The following is a 21,980-nucleotide window of genomic DNA, read 5'->3' on the forward strand; positions in this document are numbered from 1 at the left end:
CTATTCATAAGCACAGATTCACACAAACATAACATGTGTAGTGGATGATGAATATAGCATGTGATGTAACATCTTCAAATGATGAAGGAGATGGGAGTATTACTCTAGCCAACATCAATTTTGCAATCATTCCACACTTACTCTACATAGTATACAATCTGATAATAAGTTCGTACATGTTAGATCAACACATATATCGATGCTTCCATCACCATTCAAAACCAATATTTTATTTAACACCACTACGAAAACATGTAGATTTCTGCTCTTTATTTTTACTATGGGAGTTGGGAGTCGGAATGAAGGGCTGATTGAGGAGGCCATATGTTAAATATTGCTAAACAATGCTATCACTTGATTGGAACCAAATAAAATTATTTTCTCCCCCTCACCCAAAATATCCAGCAGGAGAATCACAGGCGCGGCTTTGCTGCAGAAGATGTTGAGGCGGGTGCACTCTGCATAAAAATTGAGTTTGAAGTCAATATATACATACATATTAGGGCATGAATAAGGCCACAAAAGAATTGAGCACAGCCAAAGAGTTATCCTAGGGAAGTCAGCAATTTGTTTGCTGATCCATCTTTCCTTCTTTGAATACAACTGAAAAGTAAGCATTCTAGACAAATACGAAGCCAGAAAATATTAACATATGCATAAGGATTCTATATACGATGATGACTGATGAGCAAACTAATCATGAAAAGAAGAATTAGATTTGCATAAAAACTGAGTTTCATTGAAGATGGGATTCACTAGTATTCATCCAGGTGAGATTTCCCCTTAGTCATTAGATTCAAGCTCGTTCAGGATTCTAACTATTGAAAACATTGCAAAAAGCCTTGTAAATGTCATATATGAGTTGATCTCCAATCTTAACTGCCTATAGACAACCATGATAAAAGTAATGCATCTTCTCCGTGGACAGAATTTATCGTATAACTAAATCGCAAGCAGAGTAACATGATATTAAGCTTAAAATAATAATTACCAATGGGATGCCTCGGGTCGCTCTTTCTTCCAGATACCTTGATGGTCTGAAGAAGTTACCATATAACTCAGACCACTTCTGAAGACTTTTGTATATGCGATCTGCCCCAATGGTGTCTGCCCAGAAAACAATACCACCGCTGCCACAGAATACAAAAGCTTTCTTCAGTATTATCTTTTTCCAACATAATTAATAGTACTCAATATTTTGTAGGAAGATCTAAAAAAAATAAAAATAAAAAGAATCTTGGAAGATCCTTTTTGGAATTTTCCAAACCTAATAGTACACGGTATTTGCTTGGAAGAGCCTGTTTGGATATGTAACACATGCTTATTTATTGGCCAAATCATAGCCAGCACCTTGACAATTATATCCATAAGTAATTGAGAGTAACTATTTAGAATGTGTAACCAGTCTTTCCCTAGCAAACCGTCAGTTGGCAAAAAAAATAAATAAATCATCAGTTAATATAATTCACTGTCCATTCTCAAATATTTGTTCCTTTGCAGGAAGAGAGAAAACTAGGTGACCTAGCTCTTTAGGTGATTTGATCCAACTACCCATATGAAAATTGAATAGTGAATAAATAGAGATGGTAAGCAATCTTAAATTTGCAAGTTGAAGATTGGGATAAACAACACACCGATAAGATGGGAAACTCATGCCAAGAATAGAAGCAGTATCCAGATCCGATGCTCGGACAACCACCCCATCATCTAATACACGGCATGCCTCATTCACCACTGGAAAAAATATCATCTCAACAATTTCTTCATCGGTAACAGATATAGGCTGCATGGATGATTCCGGAAGAAATTATTAATGACAAACAGAATTGAATGGTGACAAAGGGAAAAGTATTAGAGACAAGGAAACAACAAAATTTGCTTGTACCTTGCCACCGGGCATAATATTTGTAATTCTTCTAGATTCCTCTATTATGGGGAGCACGGAAGGATCAGGTTTGGGCTTGCTTCCTTTCTCATAGATATAATATCCTTTTCCATTACTTTTACCTGCAACGATGTGATATCTGTAAGTATGATTTAAAGATGAAATTAAATCCTTTTATGAAAAACAAGAAAATAATTTATAACTACCATTTCTCCCATTCTTCATGAGAAGCTTGAGCAATGGAGATTGAAAAGTCCTGTCAGAAAATGATAAGCGGAATACTTCTGTTGTTGCAACAGCTACTCCGTATCCTGCAACATCCTGAAGCCTGTAGAAGAATCAGGCACAATCAACAGCTTGCTATCAAGAATCATTGCAATTATACGAGGTGATTGAATATAAATCATAAATGTAATCAATAAATCATATGAATATATGCATCTTCATAACTGGAAAAAATTTCAACCTCAGCCACAGAAGAAAGTTGAAAATTTAGAAGGATGAATATATATTGAAAGGAAAGAAAATTACTGGAATGGGCCAAATGGAAGGCCAAAATTGCTGATAAGCTGATCGATTCTAAAAATATCCACCCCCAACTGTACCAGAAGTTGTGCACTTTGAGAATAGGGGAAGAAGGCTCTATTAACTGCAAAACCAGTGCAGTTCCCAACTACCACAGGAACTTTCTTTATGATCTTCCCAACAGTCATTAAATCAAGAATTACTTGTGCAGAAGTCTTCTCTGTCCGTACAATTTCCAAGAGAGGCATCACATGAGCAGGACTGTCAACAATCGCATCTCAATTAGCAATTGAAGCAATTTATGATAGCAGAAGGTGGTAGTATTTGGCAACACCTTGTTCCAAATTTTATAAGTAGCTTCTTCAGAGAAAATAAAAATTTGCATCCAAGTTGTACATCTTACTACATGGTTTTAGTAATTTGTTTATTAGATGTATTAATCTGAAGAGCACCAGCTGGGATGTCATGATTTTGTATAACAATGCCATTAAAGATTTGCCCAAATTAGGAACCACATATGAAACTGCAATACATTGAAGCACTTTTACTGGCAGTGCTAAATTTAAAAGATGTGATTAGATTGCAAACATGACTAAAGGTCATGAATTCTGTTTAGTTTACTTTTTGCCTAAATGATGCCATAGGAAATGGCAACACGGGTTCTAAATTTATCAAAGACAAGTTCACCTGAAAAAATGTGCACCAATTATCCGATCTTGTGATTTGGTCTTTTCTCCAATTATATTAAGGTCAATAGTAGAAGTATTTGAAGCCAAAATACAGTGGGGTGGGCATGCCTTCTCAATGTCAGCAAAAATCTTCTGCTTCAGAGGAATATGTTCAATAACAGCCTGAAATAAGACATGTGTCAGAAGAATTGCAGAGCTACATAGCAACAGTATCATTGATAAGCCACGTCCAAGAAATGTGCAGATCTAGAGTTGAACCAACTAGGATATGTGAATACATTATGGAGCAGATATCATTTTTTATGGAATCAAAACCCCTGGAGATCAGATGCAAATCAAGAATTAAAGTCTATAATCTATAGAAGACAGTGACTGCATGGAGAGATTTGTTTAGGGAACTACCAGACCTGGACATAGATAAATATTAAGATATCTCAAACGTGTATCATATGAACAACAAAACAAACACTAGTGATGATATCCATAATCTGATAGCGCGGATCTGAACACCTATATTAGAGAGATAAATTGCAATATATTTTCAACTTACCTCAATAACCATATCCACATCCTTGAAATCAGCATAGTCCAAAGTGCCTTTAAGCATCAAAAGGGCTCTCTCTGCTTTATCCTTTGCCAATTTTTTCCTTGATACCAGACCTCGCACATTCCCTTCCAGACAAGCACAGAAATGATAAGTCATAGAACATTCAAGAAAGCAAAAGAACATCTGAGCCTGACTCAGTTGGCCAGGCTGAACAAACATGGGAATTTAAAGATATCTTAATAGCAAGTCTCAACTAACCTTCAATTCCTTTTATCCCCTTCAGAAGATACTCAGAATTGATCTCTTTGAGAATGACATTAATATCGCTCAAAATTAGTGCTGTAGCTATACCAGAACCCATTAGCCCTCCACCAATAACAGCGACTTTGTTTATTTTTCTTGGTTTAAGTCCAATGTCAGTAACATTTGGAACCTTCATCATTAAAAGTTAGATTTATATTCAGCATACCGTAATGCTGTTTTATGAGACTTGATAAAGGACAACTGACAAAGAAAAAAAGATGCAGAATTTTCAAGTGATGGCTTTAATGTTTAGAACCAATAAGATGCAACAAGGCAGCCCTTTCATGAAAATTTTTAAGGACTGACAGAAATTTTGTAGACATAACACAGCCGATGACTCTATATTATACAATACTTCACCTGTTTCCTTTTTATTACTATATAAAAACTTAATATTTTCTGATTCTAATTCCATCAAAGCCAATATTTTCTCTTGTAAACCTAAAGTACTTTCTTTACAAATAGGAATGAAGCTAATCAAAGAACCTAAATGAGTCCAAAATACTAATCTCATTTAGTAGAAATTTCAAGAGGTGTTTTCAGCTGCAGACTTCCGAGACACTTTGTAATGGATCCTCACCCTGTAAAGCTACAACTGAAGAAAGGTGTCTACTGTAGGCAAATGTAAATTTTTTGGGAATCAGTTTCCAAGTACCAAGAAATTTTGGACAAGAAAAACTCCACCCGCGCACACACACACATCACTACAGTACAATAGTAAGATATAGCACAACATTTATTCTGGAGCAGGGAGGTGGTCACACCATTCAATTAGGAACAGGAAGAATAATATATATTCATTCAAGTAAAATCCCTAATTGTTAAATGTTATAGCTGATTACAGCTATTCCAGCAAAAATGAATACCAAATCATGAATACTTTATTTCCTTCGGTGAGTTATAGCTGGTGAGATAAATGTATCTTGCAGGATGTTACTCAGACATACTGACACTTGTCTGGACAACCTTTTCTAATGAAACCTCAACATGGAGCAGTTACATATGTGCCATTCCCATTCTTGCTAACATTAAACAACAAAAGTAGGTAACAGAAAGTGGTTTGCTGGGCGATCATACCTTACTTGTTGCCCTTTGAGAAAAAAATGCATGCACTAGACCTTTTGATGTGTCTGTAGAGATTAGCTCTTTAAATACCCGTGACTCCTGCAAAAAAAATATGTATGCTGATAAGTTGCTAAAGTGCGAGGAGAGTAATTTCCAGAAATCCATTAATCTATCTTGCAATAATAATGGCCAAACAAGAAGTATATATTCTATAAGAAGTATTAACTAAATTGTGTAAGTCTGTAAGATAACTTTGAAAACCCAAGTTAGAAGTAAAATTACCTTCAAAATTCCATGATAACCACCATGAATGATTCCTTCCTCAATTACATCAAGGCATGCCTGGTGCTGAGGCAAATTTTTAAAAGTCTGTTTGGCCTGTTGCCTTGCAGTTTTTATAGTATCAACCGCTTCTGGCAGGGAACCAAGTTTGTCTATCCTATGAAGAGAGCGCATCCATGGTTTGCGCCTCTCAATGATGTCTAGTGCCCATTGGCAGGATGCTTTTAATAATTCATCAGAAGGAACAACAGCATCAACAAGGCCCAGATCTTTTCCTTCTTCTGATGTTATCGGTTTAGAAAACTGCAACCAGTTACATCACCAAAGAGCATTATGCCAATTAATTGTAAACACATTGCATGAAGACATGCGCATCACTCTCATGAAAGATTGTGAAGAAAAGCTATATACATACAAATATTATTATAGCAAAGAGGTGACAAAACATAGAAAGACAATTTTTCTGCCGAAATTCACTCTCTATATATGGAAAGGAATTATTATTATGCCGATTAACTTTCAATATATTATTATATCATCTTCGATATTATTAAAATAATATTATACTAACAAATGAGAGTAAGAACTGTAGTTAGCCAATCATTGAAAATTTTCCTATACCAGCAAAAATGATATTTCAGCCCAATTAATTTTCACTAGAGTTTTGGAAGTGAACTAGTGCGATTTAATGGAATCCATTCTTTTCAAACTGCATACAGCTGCAACATTTTCACCAAATAATAGTATCTAACTTATCACAACCTGAATTGCAATTACCTATACACAGAGGTGTCCTTTAATATCAGTTTTTAATTACTCAAAGCGAATGACCTTCATAAACTTCAAAGAACCTTTCACACACAGCAGATTCACTTCAATAGGACATATTATGTCTGAAGGAAATTGAGAAAGACGTTCCTTTGACATGCCCTAGTTTCTAATAGAAATAAGCTTTACATGCTCAAATAAACAGGGGGTCTAAGGACAACAAATATAAAAGATTGTGTGAGGTATAATCATATAGAGTTGATGTTGGACCTTTAAGACATTTACAATGAGGATTATAGGATATGATTGCAACGCAGATTAGGCATAGAAATTCATAGTGCTTAAAATGAGATATTTGAAGCATATCAAACAGCTATGAAATGACAATTTCTCCCCTTTCTTTCTCAAGACATAAAATGCCATTGGTCGTACAAACTGACATGTGAATTTCTTTATAAAGAAATGACACTTCATATCACCAAATGAAAATTATTAAAGCTAAGAATGAAGAGGTATGTTGAAAAGAACAAACAACAGGTTTTTTTAAAACTTATAAATATGATCGAACAGTCGTGCACCAAGTATATTTTTGGACAACTTATGGAGATGGAGACCTACCAGCATAAGTTCAAGTGCTTTAGGCAGCCCGATAAGCCTAGGGAGACGCTGTGTGCCTTGAATAATACCATGACCAAGATAGCAATCAGTTGGTGAAAACTGAAAATTATCTGCTTTGAAATACTGGTCAATTAATAAACACTATTGCAGGAGTTCATACCTCCTGAACCAGGAATAATGCCAAGAGTAAGTTCAGGCAGACCAAGTAGTGTCTTTGGTGCAGCAATTCGTGCATGAGAAGCCTGAAAAATATTTACCAATACAATTGATTGGAAATAAACTTCACCATATATAATGAACTGACAGTAACTTTGGACACTTTTAAGCATGTCCAGAGAAGGTCACAAACCAAAGCTAGTTCCAGTCCACCTCCAAGTGCGAGTCCTTGCAGAGCAGCAACAGTAGGCTTCTTTCCATCTAATGAAAACAACATTAAGAATCAGATAAATAAAGTGTTAAAAATAAGTTTTCAATATTCAGGAAATGACAAATTAGAGGAGGACCTTCTATTACATTGACTAAGATGCTAATAGATGTCTCAGGTAAGACGGAACTATCTTCTGCACAGTTGGAAATTCAATTCATTCTCGAGCGTTAGGTGCAGGTTTATAGCATGACAAAAAAAAAAAAAAAAAAAGATAAGTGCATAAAAATATTAGTAAATTAAAACCTGTTCTATGCACCTTCCCAAACACATTTATGTCGAAGCCACCAGAGAATTTTCCAGAATCACCTAGAAGTTTATTACACTTACAAAATCAGTTAGCAATTCAACTAAGAGGCAAAATATTCTCTAAACAAAGACAGAGCTCATTATAATCATAGCCATCAATCCAACCATGGCACATAAATGACTCTAATATGGCAAGCTTTGATCCTTACTTATAACTAATACTCCCTCCATCCCGCGAAACATAAGTCGTATTTCTTTTTAGGTCGTCCCACGAAACTTGTTACGTTTCTTTATATGGCAAAAAAAATTCTCTTTATTCACATTTTTACTTTTTCACCTACCACATTTAACACACTAAATACTACTTTCTCAAATCCGGTGCCCAAAAGAAACGACTCATGTTTCGCGGGACGGAAGGAGTAAAAAGTATCACGACACAGTCCACGATAATCTAGAAAAACATTCACACATCACAGCATACATGCACCTAATCACTGAAATTATTTGTGCGGCAAACACACAGACTATGCAGCTGAACATGAACTTTCACTTGGTTTTCAGTAGTGTCTGCGAGCCTAACTATTCCGCTATATCCTCTATGCTCTAACAAAACCTCAAAATATAGAAAAAGAAATGAATAACAGACTGATCCAACTGAAACCATCAGCCATCAGTTTTATCAACAGCGAAACTAAAAATCACATGGATCAAGGAAGCAACGAATCAATAAATAACATGGAGAATTACCGGTAAGAACAACAGCTTTGACATCATCTCTTCTCATCGCCTCACTATACTTCTCCTTCAGTCCATCAAAAACTAGGCAAAAGAAAAAAAGCAACGATAGAGAGAGAGAGATCAAAACAGAGCATGCCACAGCTCCATTTTAGCGAGTGAGAAGTTGAGCGAAGCTTACTTGTAAGTGCGAGAGCATTGACGGGAGGGTTGGAGATGGTGATGATCGCAACGCCGTCGTCACCGACCTCCATGATAACTCGAGGCTGTCTCATGTTTAGCGTGTGTTTCTTCGAGATCGACGACAAAAGGAGAGAAAGGGGGGCTGTGAAATTGAAGGTGAAGGGGATCGGGGTGAAATCGACTCTATTTAATATTGGGCAAGTAGAATAGACAGAAGGAGAGTGGGTAGAAATGAAGTGAAGCGGGGAGGAAACTGCGCCGCCCACATTGGGTGAGTAATTTCTCAGTTGACTCCATTGCTTGGTGTGTTTGCTACACTGGCTCAGTAATTTTCTCAGTTGACTCCACCCCCTACCGCTCAAGGGGGAAGGCATAAATTTTATGCCCTCGAGCCACCAATTCGTATCTTAGGGAAAGAAATATGAATTTTAAGAAAAAAAATGTATTCTTTATTTGTTTAGTGGAGAAGGATGCACGATTTATAAGAAAAAATGATTTAGTACTATTTATTAAGAAAATAATTACCAAAAATAAATAAGATACGAATTGGTGGACGAATGAAGTATTTATCAATTTATACTTTTTTTGCTTTGATGAAATAAAAAAAATTGAATAAATGGTACTATGAATTTTGGGGCAACACCTTTTGAATTGGAAAAAGAGTAATATATCTAAGAGAGGATGATATAATTTTATACCAAGAGTAGATAAATATATTATCATTCAAACCAAACAATATAAAATGTGCTATTCACTTTAAGTTATAAATTTATACATCTTTATATTATCTCTTTATTTAGAGTAATAAAAAGCAAACACACCTTTACTGTAATTTGTGATAGTGTTAATAGTTTTAAATTATCATTTTACTTATTAAATACTCGGTTCGTCCCACTTTTAATGATCCAATTTCTATTTTGGGTTGTACCACTTCAAATGACCCTACCCAAATTTAGAAATAACATTAGGCATTTAACACTATTTTTCGCGTTGTCCCGTCACCACTTTACACCTTTATCATGTGCCCAATTTTTTGGTTGTTTTGAAGCGGGACGAAGGGAATACTAGATTATGTTACTCTTAATGAAGTTATAATAAGATTAATAATAAAATTGAAGGAAAAAACATAAATTGAAAAAATAAAAAATTCTAAAAATCATCAAAACATAAAACAAGAATGAGGGGATCGGCGATGACGGCGGTTGTCGAATGTCGAGCTAGTTCGAATAGTGAGGCCGGATGTGGAAGGTGAGTAACGACTGGATGGTTATTTCTGTTTGGCTAAACTGTGGTGGTTGGTTGTTTCTATTCGGCAAACTATGGTGGTTTGTAGACAGTTATAGTAGCTCTCGCCTCTAGTTATGGCAAGCTAACTTTACAAATAGATTCTACAATCTCACAATAGATTGCATATACTCCCTTCGTCCCAACTATTGATAAAGTTTAGGGTTTTAACTTGAGTCAATCCTCAAGTTAAAGTAAAATTCTGAACGATTAATAATGAATTATTAGTTTATTTCTTAAAAAGATGAAACCTTTTTTTTAAATGCACAAGAGTATGACTTATTATGCTTTCAAAGTACTTATTGTTGGACTAATGGAATGTGAATAGCTATAATGAATGGCTTAATTTTAATCTTAAATCCATTAAAATTCTACTTAGACATAAGAATAAACGGTACGGAATGCTCAAAAAAATAATATAAAATATCAAACACAATTTGCAATATAGTTTAATAAATAAATTAAATAGCAAGAATATGCGACAAAATCATAATTCTCATAAATTACATGTTAAGTTAATTTTAATAATGAGATTAATTATAGCTTGATTAAGACTTTAACTACAATTTATCTACAATTATGAATTTATTAAACAAAAATAAAAATTTATCAATAAACTAAATGAAGACGTTGGTTGGTTTAAAGGATGGAGTACATTATTAGCTTATCAATAATTATGAATTTATTAAACAAAAATAAAAATTTATCAATAAACTAAACGAAGACTTTGGTTGGTTTAAAGGATGGAGTACATTATTAGCTTATCATCGTTCCCACATCGATCTTTTAACATTCTCGCATTAATTTTTATTGAACTTCACCTTGAAAAAAACGTAAATAAAAGGATACTTTTGAGATGTATTTTAAAAAAATAAATTATTTTATTTAATTTTATCATGAAAAATAATTTCTAATAAATTATTGTTCCCTAATCGATCTAACGCATTCTCATATATATTGAATCTATATTGAATATCACAATTCAAAATTTAAATAAAAATAATTTCAAATCAATTATCATTCCCGAATTTGATCATATAAAATAAAATGATACTTAGATGTATTATAAATAAATAATCTATCTACATTATACACTCTCAATTCTACATTATATGATATTTTTACATTTGTTTTCATCTATCCCACATTAAATTTATATGAAATTTCATTAATTTATAGCCTAAATAAAAGGCTCAATCTCCATGAATATATTAGCTCATCTATCTTTCCCACATTGATATTCTATTAAATTTAATCATGGGAAAATCTAGATAAAAAAATACTTATAATATGTATTTCAAATAAATAGTGAGTTATGTTATTTAAAGCATCAAATAGTGATGTTCAAACAATTGACACATAAAAGTCAGATATAATATTAAGGGTCCAGACGAAATAATGCTCATAAATTTGACGTTAAAAAATAAGATGTTGTCTTTTGAGTTCTTGATGGTCATCTATGACGTTCAAAAGTCAGATATCGTCTTTCGAGTTCTTGATGATCATTTGATCTTACAGAGTTGAGATGAGATGATACTTAGATGACAAATGAGATCTTAAATTAATTTTTATTGGTCAATATAAAAAAGTTGTATAATATTTACATAAAATAGTATTTTTATTATTTTAACAAAAAATTAACATTTAATTGACGAATATAATTAAGATTAATCCAATGTGAACTCTATTACATCAAATTAAATTAATTAAAAAATAATTATATTATATAAATATAATATAAATAATTTAAATCACAATTTTCATTGAGTTCCACAAGTTATACACTGCAATAAACAAAACCAACACGTTGGTTGGTTCGAATACGTGAAGCACGTGGACGGAGTACATTATTGTGGGCGGGTAGGGGATGGGGTCCTTCTTTTCTTTTTCTCTTTTACTTTCTCAATAAATTATTAATTATTAATGTGTATATTGATCAAGTAATAGGATATTACTAATATTTAAAGCTAATTATTTTGGGTTTAAGTTGATTGTGGTGTGGTCTTTATATTTTTTTATTTAATTATTAATTTATAAATGAAAAAATTGAGACGATACATATCATATGGATATAAAACTCGAAAGCTGCACAAAAATGTGAGATACTCAGTTGTTATGACATAATTGTCACCTCTATTTAGGGGGGTGTATTCGTTGTGAATTTCCACAGACTTTAAAAAGTCCATGGAATTTAAAATCCATGGAATTCACATAGATTCCAAACGACTTTCAAAGAATTCGTGGTTGGATTTTCACTGATTTTCGAAGACTTTACGGGATAATTTTGGAATTGAATTCCATGAAACCAGCACCCGCGGAGAACCAGCGCTCGCTAGAAGAGACCCAGCGCCCGCGGAGTCCCAGCACCCGCTAGAAATCCAGCGACCGCTGAGTTCCAGCGAGCGCTGGAAACCCATATCTGCTGCTGAAAGCATAACATATGATGGTTGTGTCCGAGAGTCATTGATTGATTTATGTGCAACGTGAAAATAACCTAACTACATGTGCAATAATGATATTACAAACAAATATGTGAAAATTTGATAATAATAAATGGGCAAGGTTCTTGCCGAACCTTCAGTCTAGATAGATGTAGACAAAATTTTAACAACAAAACCATTAAGATTAATAATTAGTACAATATATTCTCTAACCTTTTACTTTTGGGTCGAATTAACCTTCTGATGTTTTGTGTGAGATGGCCTGACGAGTTAATAATTACACTATCCCATCCCATCTTTCAACGGCGATATTAAAGCAGATGCTTGAGATGCAATTTGCCTAGAAGATTATGAAAAGTGGAGATATTAATATTCACGTGGGCTTGATTTGTCGCGGGCGCTGACTTCCAACGATGCTGAGTTCCAGCGCTCGCTTAAAACTTCATGGATTTCAATTCTCGTGGTTCTTGGCCGGATTTCGTCGTGTGTATTTTTTGGATGAAATCCATGAAAGTCATTCCGAATTTTAAGTCAATGGAATAACGAATACACCTAGATTTGTATGGATTTTAAAAAATCTTGAACGAATACACCCAGATTTATATGGACTTTTAAAAATCTTGAACGAATACACCCAGATTTCTGCAGACTTTTAAAAGTCTTGAACGAATACACCCAGACTTTTAAAATCTATATAAATCCATCAAATTCCACAACGAATACACCCCCTTAGTTTATTTTAAATAACATAAGAATTAGTTGAACTCGATTTTATATTAAATAATTAAAACTATAAACGTTATTCGTTAATAAGGTGTTCGCCGATGGTTCACTATAGGGTGGAAAACTGGAAATATTTCAGCCCAATTTTGATTGAAGTATATATTAAAATACCCACTTTAGTAATAATATATGAAATCTATTCATTTTTATCGGTTACAATTATTGACGGTAATAAAATTGAATTATCCAACAAAATTGCAATTATTTCGTCACATATCGACGGGATAATATTCGTTAGGATAATTGGATTTGGTCAATTGGATAATGTAATAATCTCGTCGATGAGATAATTTAGTAATCTCATCCCATTAATGGGATAATACAGTTGTCCGATGAGATAATTCATTTTTTCTTTTATTATCAACAAGTATGATCAGCCAAATTGGATATATTTCAGTATGTTTTTATCAAAATAAATATTTTTGACATAGTACACTTTTCGTCCTACAAGAATGTTCATTTTTTGTCATTTTGGAACATTTCACAAGAGTGTGCATTATTCAAAAAAAAAATTACCCTTTTTCCTCTCTAATAAAAATAGACTCCTTCTTCCACTAATAACACGCCCACCTAACATTTATTAAAACTCGTGGCACCAACAATCATGCACATTTTTATAGGACGAAAATATTATCTAAGGTGGGCATATTTGTGTACTCACTTCATTATATTTAGAGCTCATGGTTTATAGCTCAAGATTTACATCTTACAATTTAGAACTTTAACAGTTTAACTAAAACTCGTGGCACATCACTTTTTTTAATAATTACGTTAATAAACAAAAAAATTTAAAGATCGCACCACGGTAGACTTGAATTTAAGACCTCAGACCTTAAATATTGACCACATATATATCGTTAGACTAACACATGCACACGGACACATCCAATTTTTAATTGGTTAGTTAAACGTGTTAAATGACGATACACTTTTTAGAAGATGGTGGAAAATAAATATTTTTTCATTTTTATAATATATATCTTTAGGATGAATATTTTTATATAAAAAATATCAAATTTATTTTAACAGTCCTTTTTGTTCATTTTTACCAACTATGGCGGGTAATTGATATTTGGATTGCATCTCAAATCATTAGATTGTTTCTCAAACCAATATCAACAAAATTAAAATACGTTATTAATTTTTCGTCCTCAAAAAGACATTCAAACAATATGAATTACTATCGGTAAATAACAAAGTCTACAGTTCAAACTTCACTGTGTAAATTAAAAATAAAGGGGTTAATATGCAAAAACATCCCTAACGTTACCACCTTGGCTACACTTAACCCCCTAACCTAACGTTGATAGCAATTAACACCCCAAAGCTCATTAAGTACTACAATTAAATCCATGAACAAAATTTCTTTCACAAAATTAAGAAATTCATTTTTTTAAAAATTTATATAATATATAAAAGGGGAGTTTTGTCCCTCCCTTTTTTTCACTATTTTTTCTCTATCTTCTCCCATCAATTTTTTCATATAAATAAATATTTTTATACACAGACATAAATGAAAGAATTGTAAAATTTTAACAAAGAGAAAGAGAAAGAAAATAGAATATTTTAAAATTTTAATAACTTATTTGTTTTAAATTTATTTTTAATAATTTTTATACCATATTAAATATTTTGTTATAAACTTAAACATAAGAGATGCTTATTAAATATTTCTTCATAAATTAAATTTGATATTATTTATAAAAGTATTAAGATTGTAAAAAAAAAAAAAAGAGGTGAAAAATAATGAAAAAATTATGGGAGAAGAGAGAGAAAAAATGGAGGGAGAAAACTCCTCTTTTATATATTACTAGTATATTTGCCCGTGCGATGCACGGCGAACATAGTTTTGCATCAAAATTAAACGATGTAGTGTGTGTATGGGTTAAGCGATTAGGGGTTAATGTCTAAAACCGAAGGTCTTAGGTTGTCACAGCCCGCCCTAACTAGGGATAGTTAGGCCGAGTGATCCACGACTAGGGATGGGGTTAAAGAAGAAGGGGAAGAAAAGGGGCGTCATTTATAGCCGTAAAACTTACTCATCTTAATAAAACTCGTCATTTTTATTCATTAATACTCAATTGAAAACAGTCTATGAAAGACTGCATAAAAGTTAATTAATATCATTAATCAAGTTATACATCATATGCAACCATTCTCTTAAGACTCAAAGTATGACATAACATACTATAACATCAACAACATCTTGCAGCGGAAAGTAGCTAGACATATGTATGAAGACATATTCTAGACAGGTTAACTATTTATTAACAACCCTGGAGACTCCGCTCATTGCAGCACCATCATCACATCAGCTCAACCTGCACATTTAGAAAACATATGCAGGGCTGAGTACAAAAGCACTCAGTGGGCACGTATGCCTAGGTATAAAAATACATGCTTCAAAACTGTAAATTGTCATGCCATCATAAACAGTACAGCAAGGGAGTTTTTCGCTAAAAAGGCCCAAGCTTACTAAGTTCATTTGTGATTCTTAAAGTTCGTCTGATCAGACTAAGTTCTTTTGTAATCTATCATATCTGAAACTGTGTGCCGGAGAGGTGGCCACCTCTCACGGTCACTTGACCGGCCAACCCGCTAGATGACTCACGGTCACTGGTGTACACTAGCCCTGGCAGGATAGCTATCAACTGCTCAGGACCCGAATTCGATTGCATCATTGGCAAAGCCAAAGCAGATAGATATCATACTAAAATTTAAACATTTTATGGCAAGACAATACTTGAAATAACTTTAACTCAAATATTTAGTAACGAAATAACTTGCTCAAATGTAACATTAAACTCATTTGATAGATATATATAAAACTGAAATTAACAGTTAAATCATCTCATGCATTCATTCGTATAAGAGGCCTACGACACGCAGGGGATCTCTATATACGTATAGTAAAAGTAATGCCCACCTCGTTGTGTCTCTGTATCAATGAGTAACGTCACTCTCTCCCTCAAGTCGTTACTTCCCAAAAGGACCTTCATCGTTATGAAGAATTGGTGAGAAGTTATAAAAGAAACCTCGATTAATAATCTAATCTCTTTTATGAAACATTAGTATCTCTAATGTCCATCTCTCTTGATTGTTAATCAATATTACAATTATTATCTCTCGTCATTACTCATTAATTATAACATCCTTATGTTATAATTAGCAGCGCTTCAATTAAAAGAAATATTTAACACATCGAAAAGTCCACTTTCTTAGCAGATCTATTCGCTCTCATCTCGTCTAATTAACCGATTAGAAAGTTAAACTTTCCATTAGGCATGTATTTGAGTCACGGGTCAACAAGAATTGACTATGCTCAAATTCTAATTTCACTAAAAATTTCGGCATGACCTATTCATATATAATGTCAGCCACGAGATTTCAACGCGTGAATCTCACTACGTGAACTCGTCTCTCGACTCAAAACTTAACATCTTGACATCTTTTCAACGCAAACCAAACAATTCAAAATCATCAAAACTCTTTATCAGTAAACTATCATTTATACTCGACACCAATTGTTCGAGTGTCAGATACCAACATTTATGTGCGTTAATCATAACTCTCACAACTCACACCATTTAGTCATATCGTATCATCCATCAAAACAAATATAATCAAGTTGTTTTCTAGAAAGTTTTGCTGTTTTTGTGTCATCTTTAAAAATTCATAACAACCAACTCAATCATCATAAACTCTCATACCAATTGATCTCAAAAACTTCATGAAGTGTAGTTCACTCTAAAAATGGTAGTTAACCAAAAAGGTTAAAGGTTTTTGGAGATATTGCTCTTTTAGTGCAGGCTGTCAAAGATTGACAGTTTCTGCCAATTTTGTTTAGGCCATTAGAAACCAAGGCAAACCTTAATAAAATTCCATCAAATTTAATCATCCAAAACTAAAGGTATCCTTGAAGATTTGGTTAAAATTTCACAAGAGAAAACGTTCATATGATCTGCCAAATAAACAATGAAACTCATACACTTTTACTGTTGGACAAATATGACAGCAGAACAGGGCATTTTTGAAATAATAAACTGCTCTGTTTCAGAGGTCATAAAAATTGAAATCTTATGTTTTTAGAAAAGTATTGAAGTCTAGTTTCGTTTAAAAAAAACGGTGATGCAAAATCCTTCATGGATTAATAGATATAAACGTTTTTGTGAAGTCTACCAATAGTTGACAGATTCTGTCAAGGATTTTTCAAAATATCTTTAAAATAGCAAACATCATCCAAAAGACATGAAATTTTGCAGCAACGAAATACACATATCATAGATAAACATACTAAAATTTCAGAGCCATCAAGCAATGAAAACTCATCGAAACATAAGCTTGAAACTGCTGTAAAATTTTGACAGAATTCCAGTTTTAATTTCGTTCAACAATTATCATCCATAAATTGTAAATCAATTAGCATGCTCATGTGATATCGTAGAACACATATACGCAATAATATTCATTATGCAACGTCTCTAACTTCACGAATTTAAATAATCATACTCTAAAAATTTATACAATTTTCGTGCTTGGAAAAATACGAATTTAATATATATCGATTCTAGCATACCCCTAAGCACAAATATCAAGTCAAAACGATCAAACAAAAATCGAAAGACAAGCTAATATGTGAAAAACGGGGCTGCCCTCATGGGTTTCATAGCTACGGTTCGTTCCGTTCTTACTCCCTTCATTAAACATGCTCAACATCTACTCAAGAACAACATACTAAAATTTCACGACGATCCGACGTCGTTTCAAAATAAAGTCGAGAATCGACGTTTTTCGACGTCGACGAAAATCGAAAAGAAAACCATCAAAACGTAGGTAGAGATCTTACCTACTTAGATACGTGATCGAAAAGATGATCGGCGCTCGTCTCGGTGCTCAAATCGGAAGTCAAAAGCTCTAAGCTAATGTTTTCGTATATTTTCATATATCGATTCGTAAGACCAAGCTCCCTTATTTATAAGCGAAGAAGACAATTCTAAATTGTCTTGTCTTCCTTAGTCAACAATTACGACTAAGGAATTCACACTTGAGTCAACAATTACGACTAAGAAATTCACACTTGAACTGTCTTACTTAGTATTAGAATATATCAAATATATCCTAATCTAGTCCATAATATCTTTCAGTTTTGGTGGGGTAGCCTTAGATATTTAAGATATTAACCCGTTAGTCGTTAAATATCCCGTTTCGTCTCGTTTTAACGACTAATTACCCACATTCTTCGTTACTCACCCTCTTAACTCCTACTCACTTTCATTACACTCGTAATTCTATATAAATATAGAAAACGCAAGCTCGTTCTCGAAATTCTGATAAACGAGCTCGGTTCGTTTATCGAGAAATCCCGATTTACTATTCACTCGTCGTCCAAAAATAAAAACTTTCATTATTGGACTCGTATCGAAAAATTAAGAATATTTCTCGACGACATGCACGTAAGATTTTGAAAGTCGACAAAAAGACGAAATAGCAGTATTTTACTATTCATCGTCAAAAAGTCAAAAATTTCAAAAACGTCTTAACGGACTCAGATCTCACTTCCGAGTTCACCGTTCTCATTCAAATAATTATCTCGAATTATTCAAATACTCAAACTCAATTACGGATATAAAATCACACATCATCCTCACATCATCAAAAGAACATCTCAACATCTTTAAAATATAACAACAAAACTTCATATAACTCCTCATCTCTATACAAAGTAATCAAACAAGGGATCTTATACCCTACTTACTCAAACTTAAGCAATTAAACACGTCATCAAAAGCCCGGGTATTACATACCTTCCCCCTTAAAATAAATTTCGTCCCGAAATTTGTACCTCTTGTAAATGTATCGGGTACTTCTCTCACATCTTATCCTCAAGCTCTCTTTCCACTTCTTTCTTAACTATCATATCTCCATTGGACCTTATCCAATGCAATCGACTTATTACTCAATTGCCGAATTTTATGATCTAACATCATCTGAGGTCTCTCTTCATAACTCAATTGCCGAAAATATATATCCTCTCAATTGTGACACGTGAAACACGTTATGCACATTTCCAAAGCTAGGTGACAAAACCAACCTATACGCTATTGGACCTATCTTTTGCAATATCTCGTAAGGACTTATAACTCTGGGTCTAAGCTGTCCTTTAACTCCAAATCTATTCATCCCCTTTGAGGGTGAAACCTTCAAGAAAACTTTGTCTCCTATCTCGAAACTTTGTCTCACGTCTTATATGCAAACTCAATTAGTGGCAACACATTCTCCCGATTTACTCCTCTATCAAGGATAGTAGTTCTTATCATATCTTCTATCGTCTGCTATGCTAAAATTCATCCTTGTACCCAACTCTTTCTGTAACTCATCCAAAAACGTGATGTAATTTTTTTTTTTTTTTTTGAGGTGATCTACACTGGTACTCAATGCAATCTTATAATGTCACGAACATACAATTGTGCTAACTTATCTGGTCCATACGCGATTAGGATCGGTATGAAATGTGCATATTTTGTTAGTCGATCTACAATCACCCAAATTGCTGTATTTCCTCTTTGACTTTTCGGTAAAGCTATCACAAAATCCATCGCTATGTGATCCCATTTCCACTCGGGAATCTCCAACGGTTTTAACTTCCCATAGGGTCGTTGGTGTAATGCTTTCACTTGCTGACAAGCTAAGCATCGCTCTACAAACGAAGCTATGTCTCATTTCATTCCGTCCCACAAAAATCTATTTTTCACAACCTGATACATCTTTGTGCCTCCTGGGTGGGCGGTGTAAGGCGTGTCATGAGTCCCACTCATGATCGTATTCTTAAGTTCATCATCGCGGGGAATGCATATTCTCCCCTCAAATAAAATAGCATTGTCTGATGCTTTTTGGTAACTCTTGAGATCTCATGCTCTTATCCTTTCTCGTAACTTGTTCATTGTCTCATCTTTCCTTGTGCTTCAATCACCATTTTCCTCAAACTAGGCATCGTCGCAACAATACTCGCTATCGTCCCTGGTGGTTTTATCATCTCTATTCTCATCTTGTCAAAGTCCTTTATAAGCTCATTCTCTCTCGTGAGAAGACATCCAAACTTTGATGAGACCTTCCGGCTCAATGTATCGGCTACTACATTGGCCTTGCCAGGGTGATAATTAATGTTGCAGTCAACATCATTTACTAATTCGAGCCATCTCCTTTGCCTCATGTTAATATCCTTCTGCTCGAAAAAATATTTCAAACTTTTGTGGTCCGTGAAAATCTCACATCTAACTCCGTAGAGATGATGTCTCCAAATTTTCAGGGCATGCACAACGGCTGCAAGCTCTAAATCATGCGTTGGATAATGTATCTCGTGGAGTCTAAGTTATCGTTATGCATAGACTGTAACTCTTCCTTCTTGCATCAAAACACATCCTAGCCCATTCTTTGACGCATCTGTGTAGATGGTATACTCTTTATCCATTTCCGGGACTAGCAGCACTGGTGTTGTAGTCAATTTCCTTTAAGCTCTTAAAAACTCTCTTTACACTCCTCTTTCCAATTGTACTTAGCTTCTTTTCTCGGTCTTGCTATCATGGAAAATCCTTCAATAAACCTCTGATAGTATCCTGCTAAGCCTAAAAAGTTGCGAATCTCGTTAGGCGTAGTTGGTGATCTCCACTCATGTACAACTTGTACCTTGACGGGGTCAACTTTAATTCTTTCGGATGATACAATATGTCCTAGAAAAGTTACTTCGTTCAACCAAAACTCGCACTTGGTGAATTTGGCAAAAAGCTTCTCAACTCTTAGCGTTTCCAACATCGTTCTCAAATGTTTTGGCGCTCCTGCTCATTCTTCGAATAGATGAGAATATCATCTATGAAAACTAGGATAAATTTATCCAGTTATTGATGGAACACTCGATTCATGTGATCCATGAAAAACTACTGGTGCCTTCGTCAAACCGAATGGCATAACTATGAACTCATAGTGCTCATACCTCATTTGAAAAGCTGTCTTAGGTATATCATTCTGTCAAAATTTGAACTGGTGGTAATATGATCTCAAGTCAACTTTCAAGAAAAACTCGCTCCTCGTAATTGATCAAACAAGTCATCTATCCTCGGCAATGGATATTTGTTCTTCAGTGTCAATTTATTCAGATCTCGATAATCTATGCACATTCTCAACGTGCCATCCTTCTTTTTGACAAAAATGACTGGTGCTTCCCACGGGGATACACTATGTCTAATAAAACCTAACTCGAGCAATTCTTGTAGCTGAATCTTCAGCTCTTGTAGCTCCTTAGGCGCCATTCTATAGGGTGCCTTCGACACTAGTGCTGATCCAGGTTCTAGGTCGATAGTGAACTCCAACTGTCTTGTTGGTGGCAATCCTGGTAAGACCTCGGAAAATACATCTCTATATTCCCTTATCACTGCTACATCCTCAAAGTTTATTTTTTTTACTTGATTATCCTTCATCATTCAAGTAAACTAGGTAAGCTTGTGCTCCTTTCTTCTTTACCAATTTCGACGCCTGAAGTGCCGAAACGATTGGAACTCTCTTCTTTCTATCAATGCCGTGAAAACATGTCTGTTCCTTCCCAGGTGGTTGAAAAGTTATCTGTCTCTTCTTACAATCAATCGGGGCAAAGTTCTCTGCTAACCATTCCATCCTTAGAATAATGTCTACGTTCCACATAGGCATTAAATACAAGGTTCTTGCTTTCATCTTTAGTGATCCTAACTCAAGCTCTAAGTTAGAAATCATGTGAGAAACTGTAGTAGCTCTTCCTACAGGAGTGATTACTCTCAACTCGGGACTAGCTTGTTTTTGGTTCGAGTTTGAAGGTAACATGCTTCAACCAATTAAAGAATGCGAGGCTCCTGTATTAAACAGGATTCTAACTGGTGCATCCAATAACTTGCCCATACTACCTTAAAGTCCTGCCTTAAACCGGCACTTAAAACTCAGACATCTCTTCATCAGTATCCATCTTCTGATGAGCGAACGTGTTAGCTCACAGAATTCTCGATTATACTCTACAACCGATTTCTTTCCTTGCATCAAACTTCGATAATCAGCCTCTCGCTGCTTACTGTACTCCTCTGTACATACTTCTCAAGAGTAGTGTTCAATTGTTCTCAAGTGTAGTTTGCCAGTTGCTCAGGTGTTAAAGTCCTCTGACGTGCCTCTCACTAGTCTTATA

At 34.3% G+C, this 21,980-nt stretch overlaps 1 protein-coding gene across 1 annotated transcript; it reads right to left on the reverse strand.

The window, feature by feature from the left end:
* Positions 1-79: 79 nt before the first annotated feature.
* LOC130988330 (peroxisomal fatty acid beta-oxidation multifunctional protein AIM1) lies at positions 80-8,615 on the reverse strand. The gene is made up of 18 exons (XM_057912145.1): positions 8,272-8,615; positions 8,103-8,174; positions 7,353-7,415; positions 7,186-7,242; positions 7,032-7,099; positions 6,843-6,924; positions 6,683-6,738; positions 5,297-5,599; positions 5,027-5,113; positions 3,905-4,079; positions 3,650-3,771; positions 3,098-3,261; positions 2,417-2,671; positions 2,092-2,213; positions 1,886-2,007; positions 1,635-1,783; positions 992-1,130; positions 80-458 (listed from the first exon to the last, which is right to left on the reverse strand). The coding sequence occupies exons 1-18, from the start codon at positions 8,363-8,365 to the stop codon at positions 414-416; spliced, it is 2,175 nt and encodes a 724-aa protein (XP_057768128.1). The 5' UTR covers positions 8,366-8,615; the 3' UTR covers positions 80-413.
* Positions 8,616-21,980: the final 13,365 nt, after the last annotated feature.

Source organism: Salvia miltiorrhiza, chromosome 6 (genome assembly GCF_028751815.1).
Source record: "Salvia miltiorrhiza cultivar Shanhuang (shh) chromosome 6, IMPLAD_Smil_shh, whole genome shotgun sequence".
Classification (NCBI taxonomy): Eukaryota; Viridiplantae; Streptophyta; class Magnoliopsida; order Lamiales; family Lamiaceae; genus Salvia; species Salvia miltiorrhiza.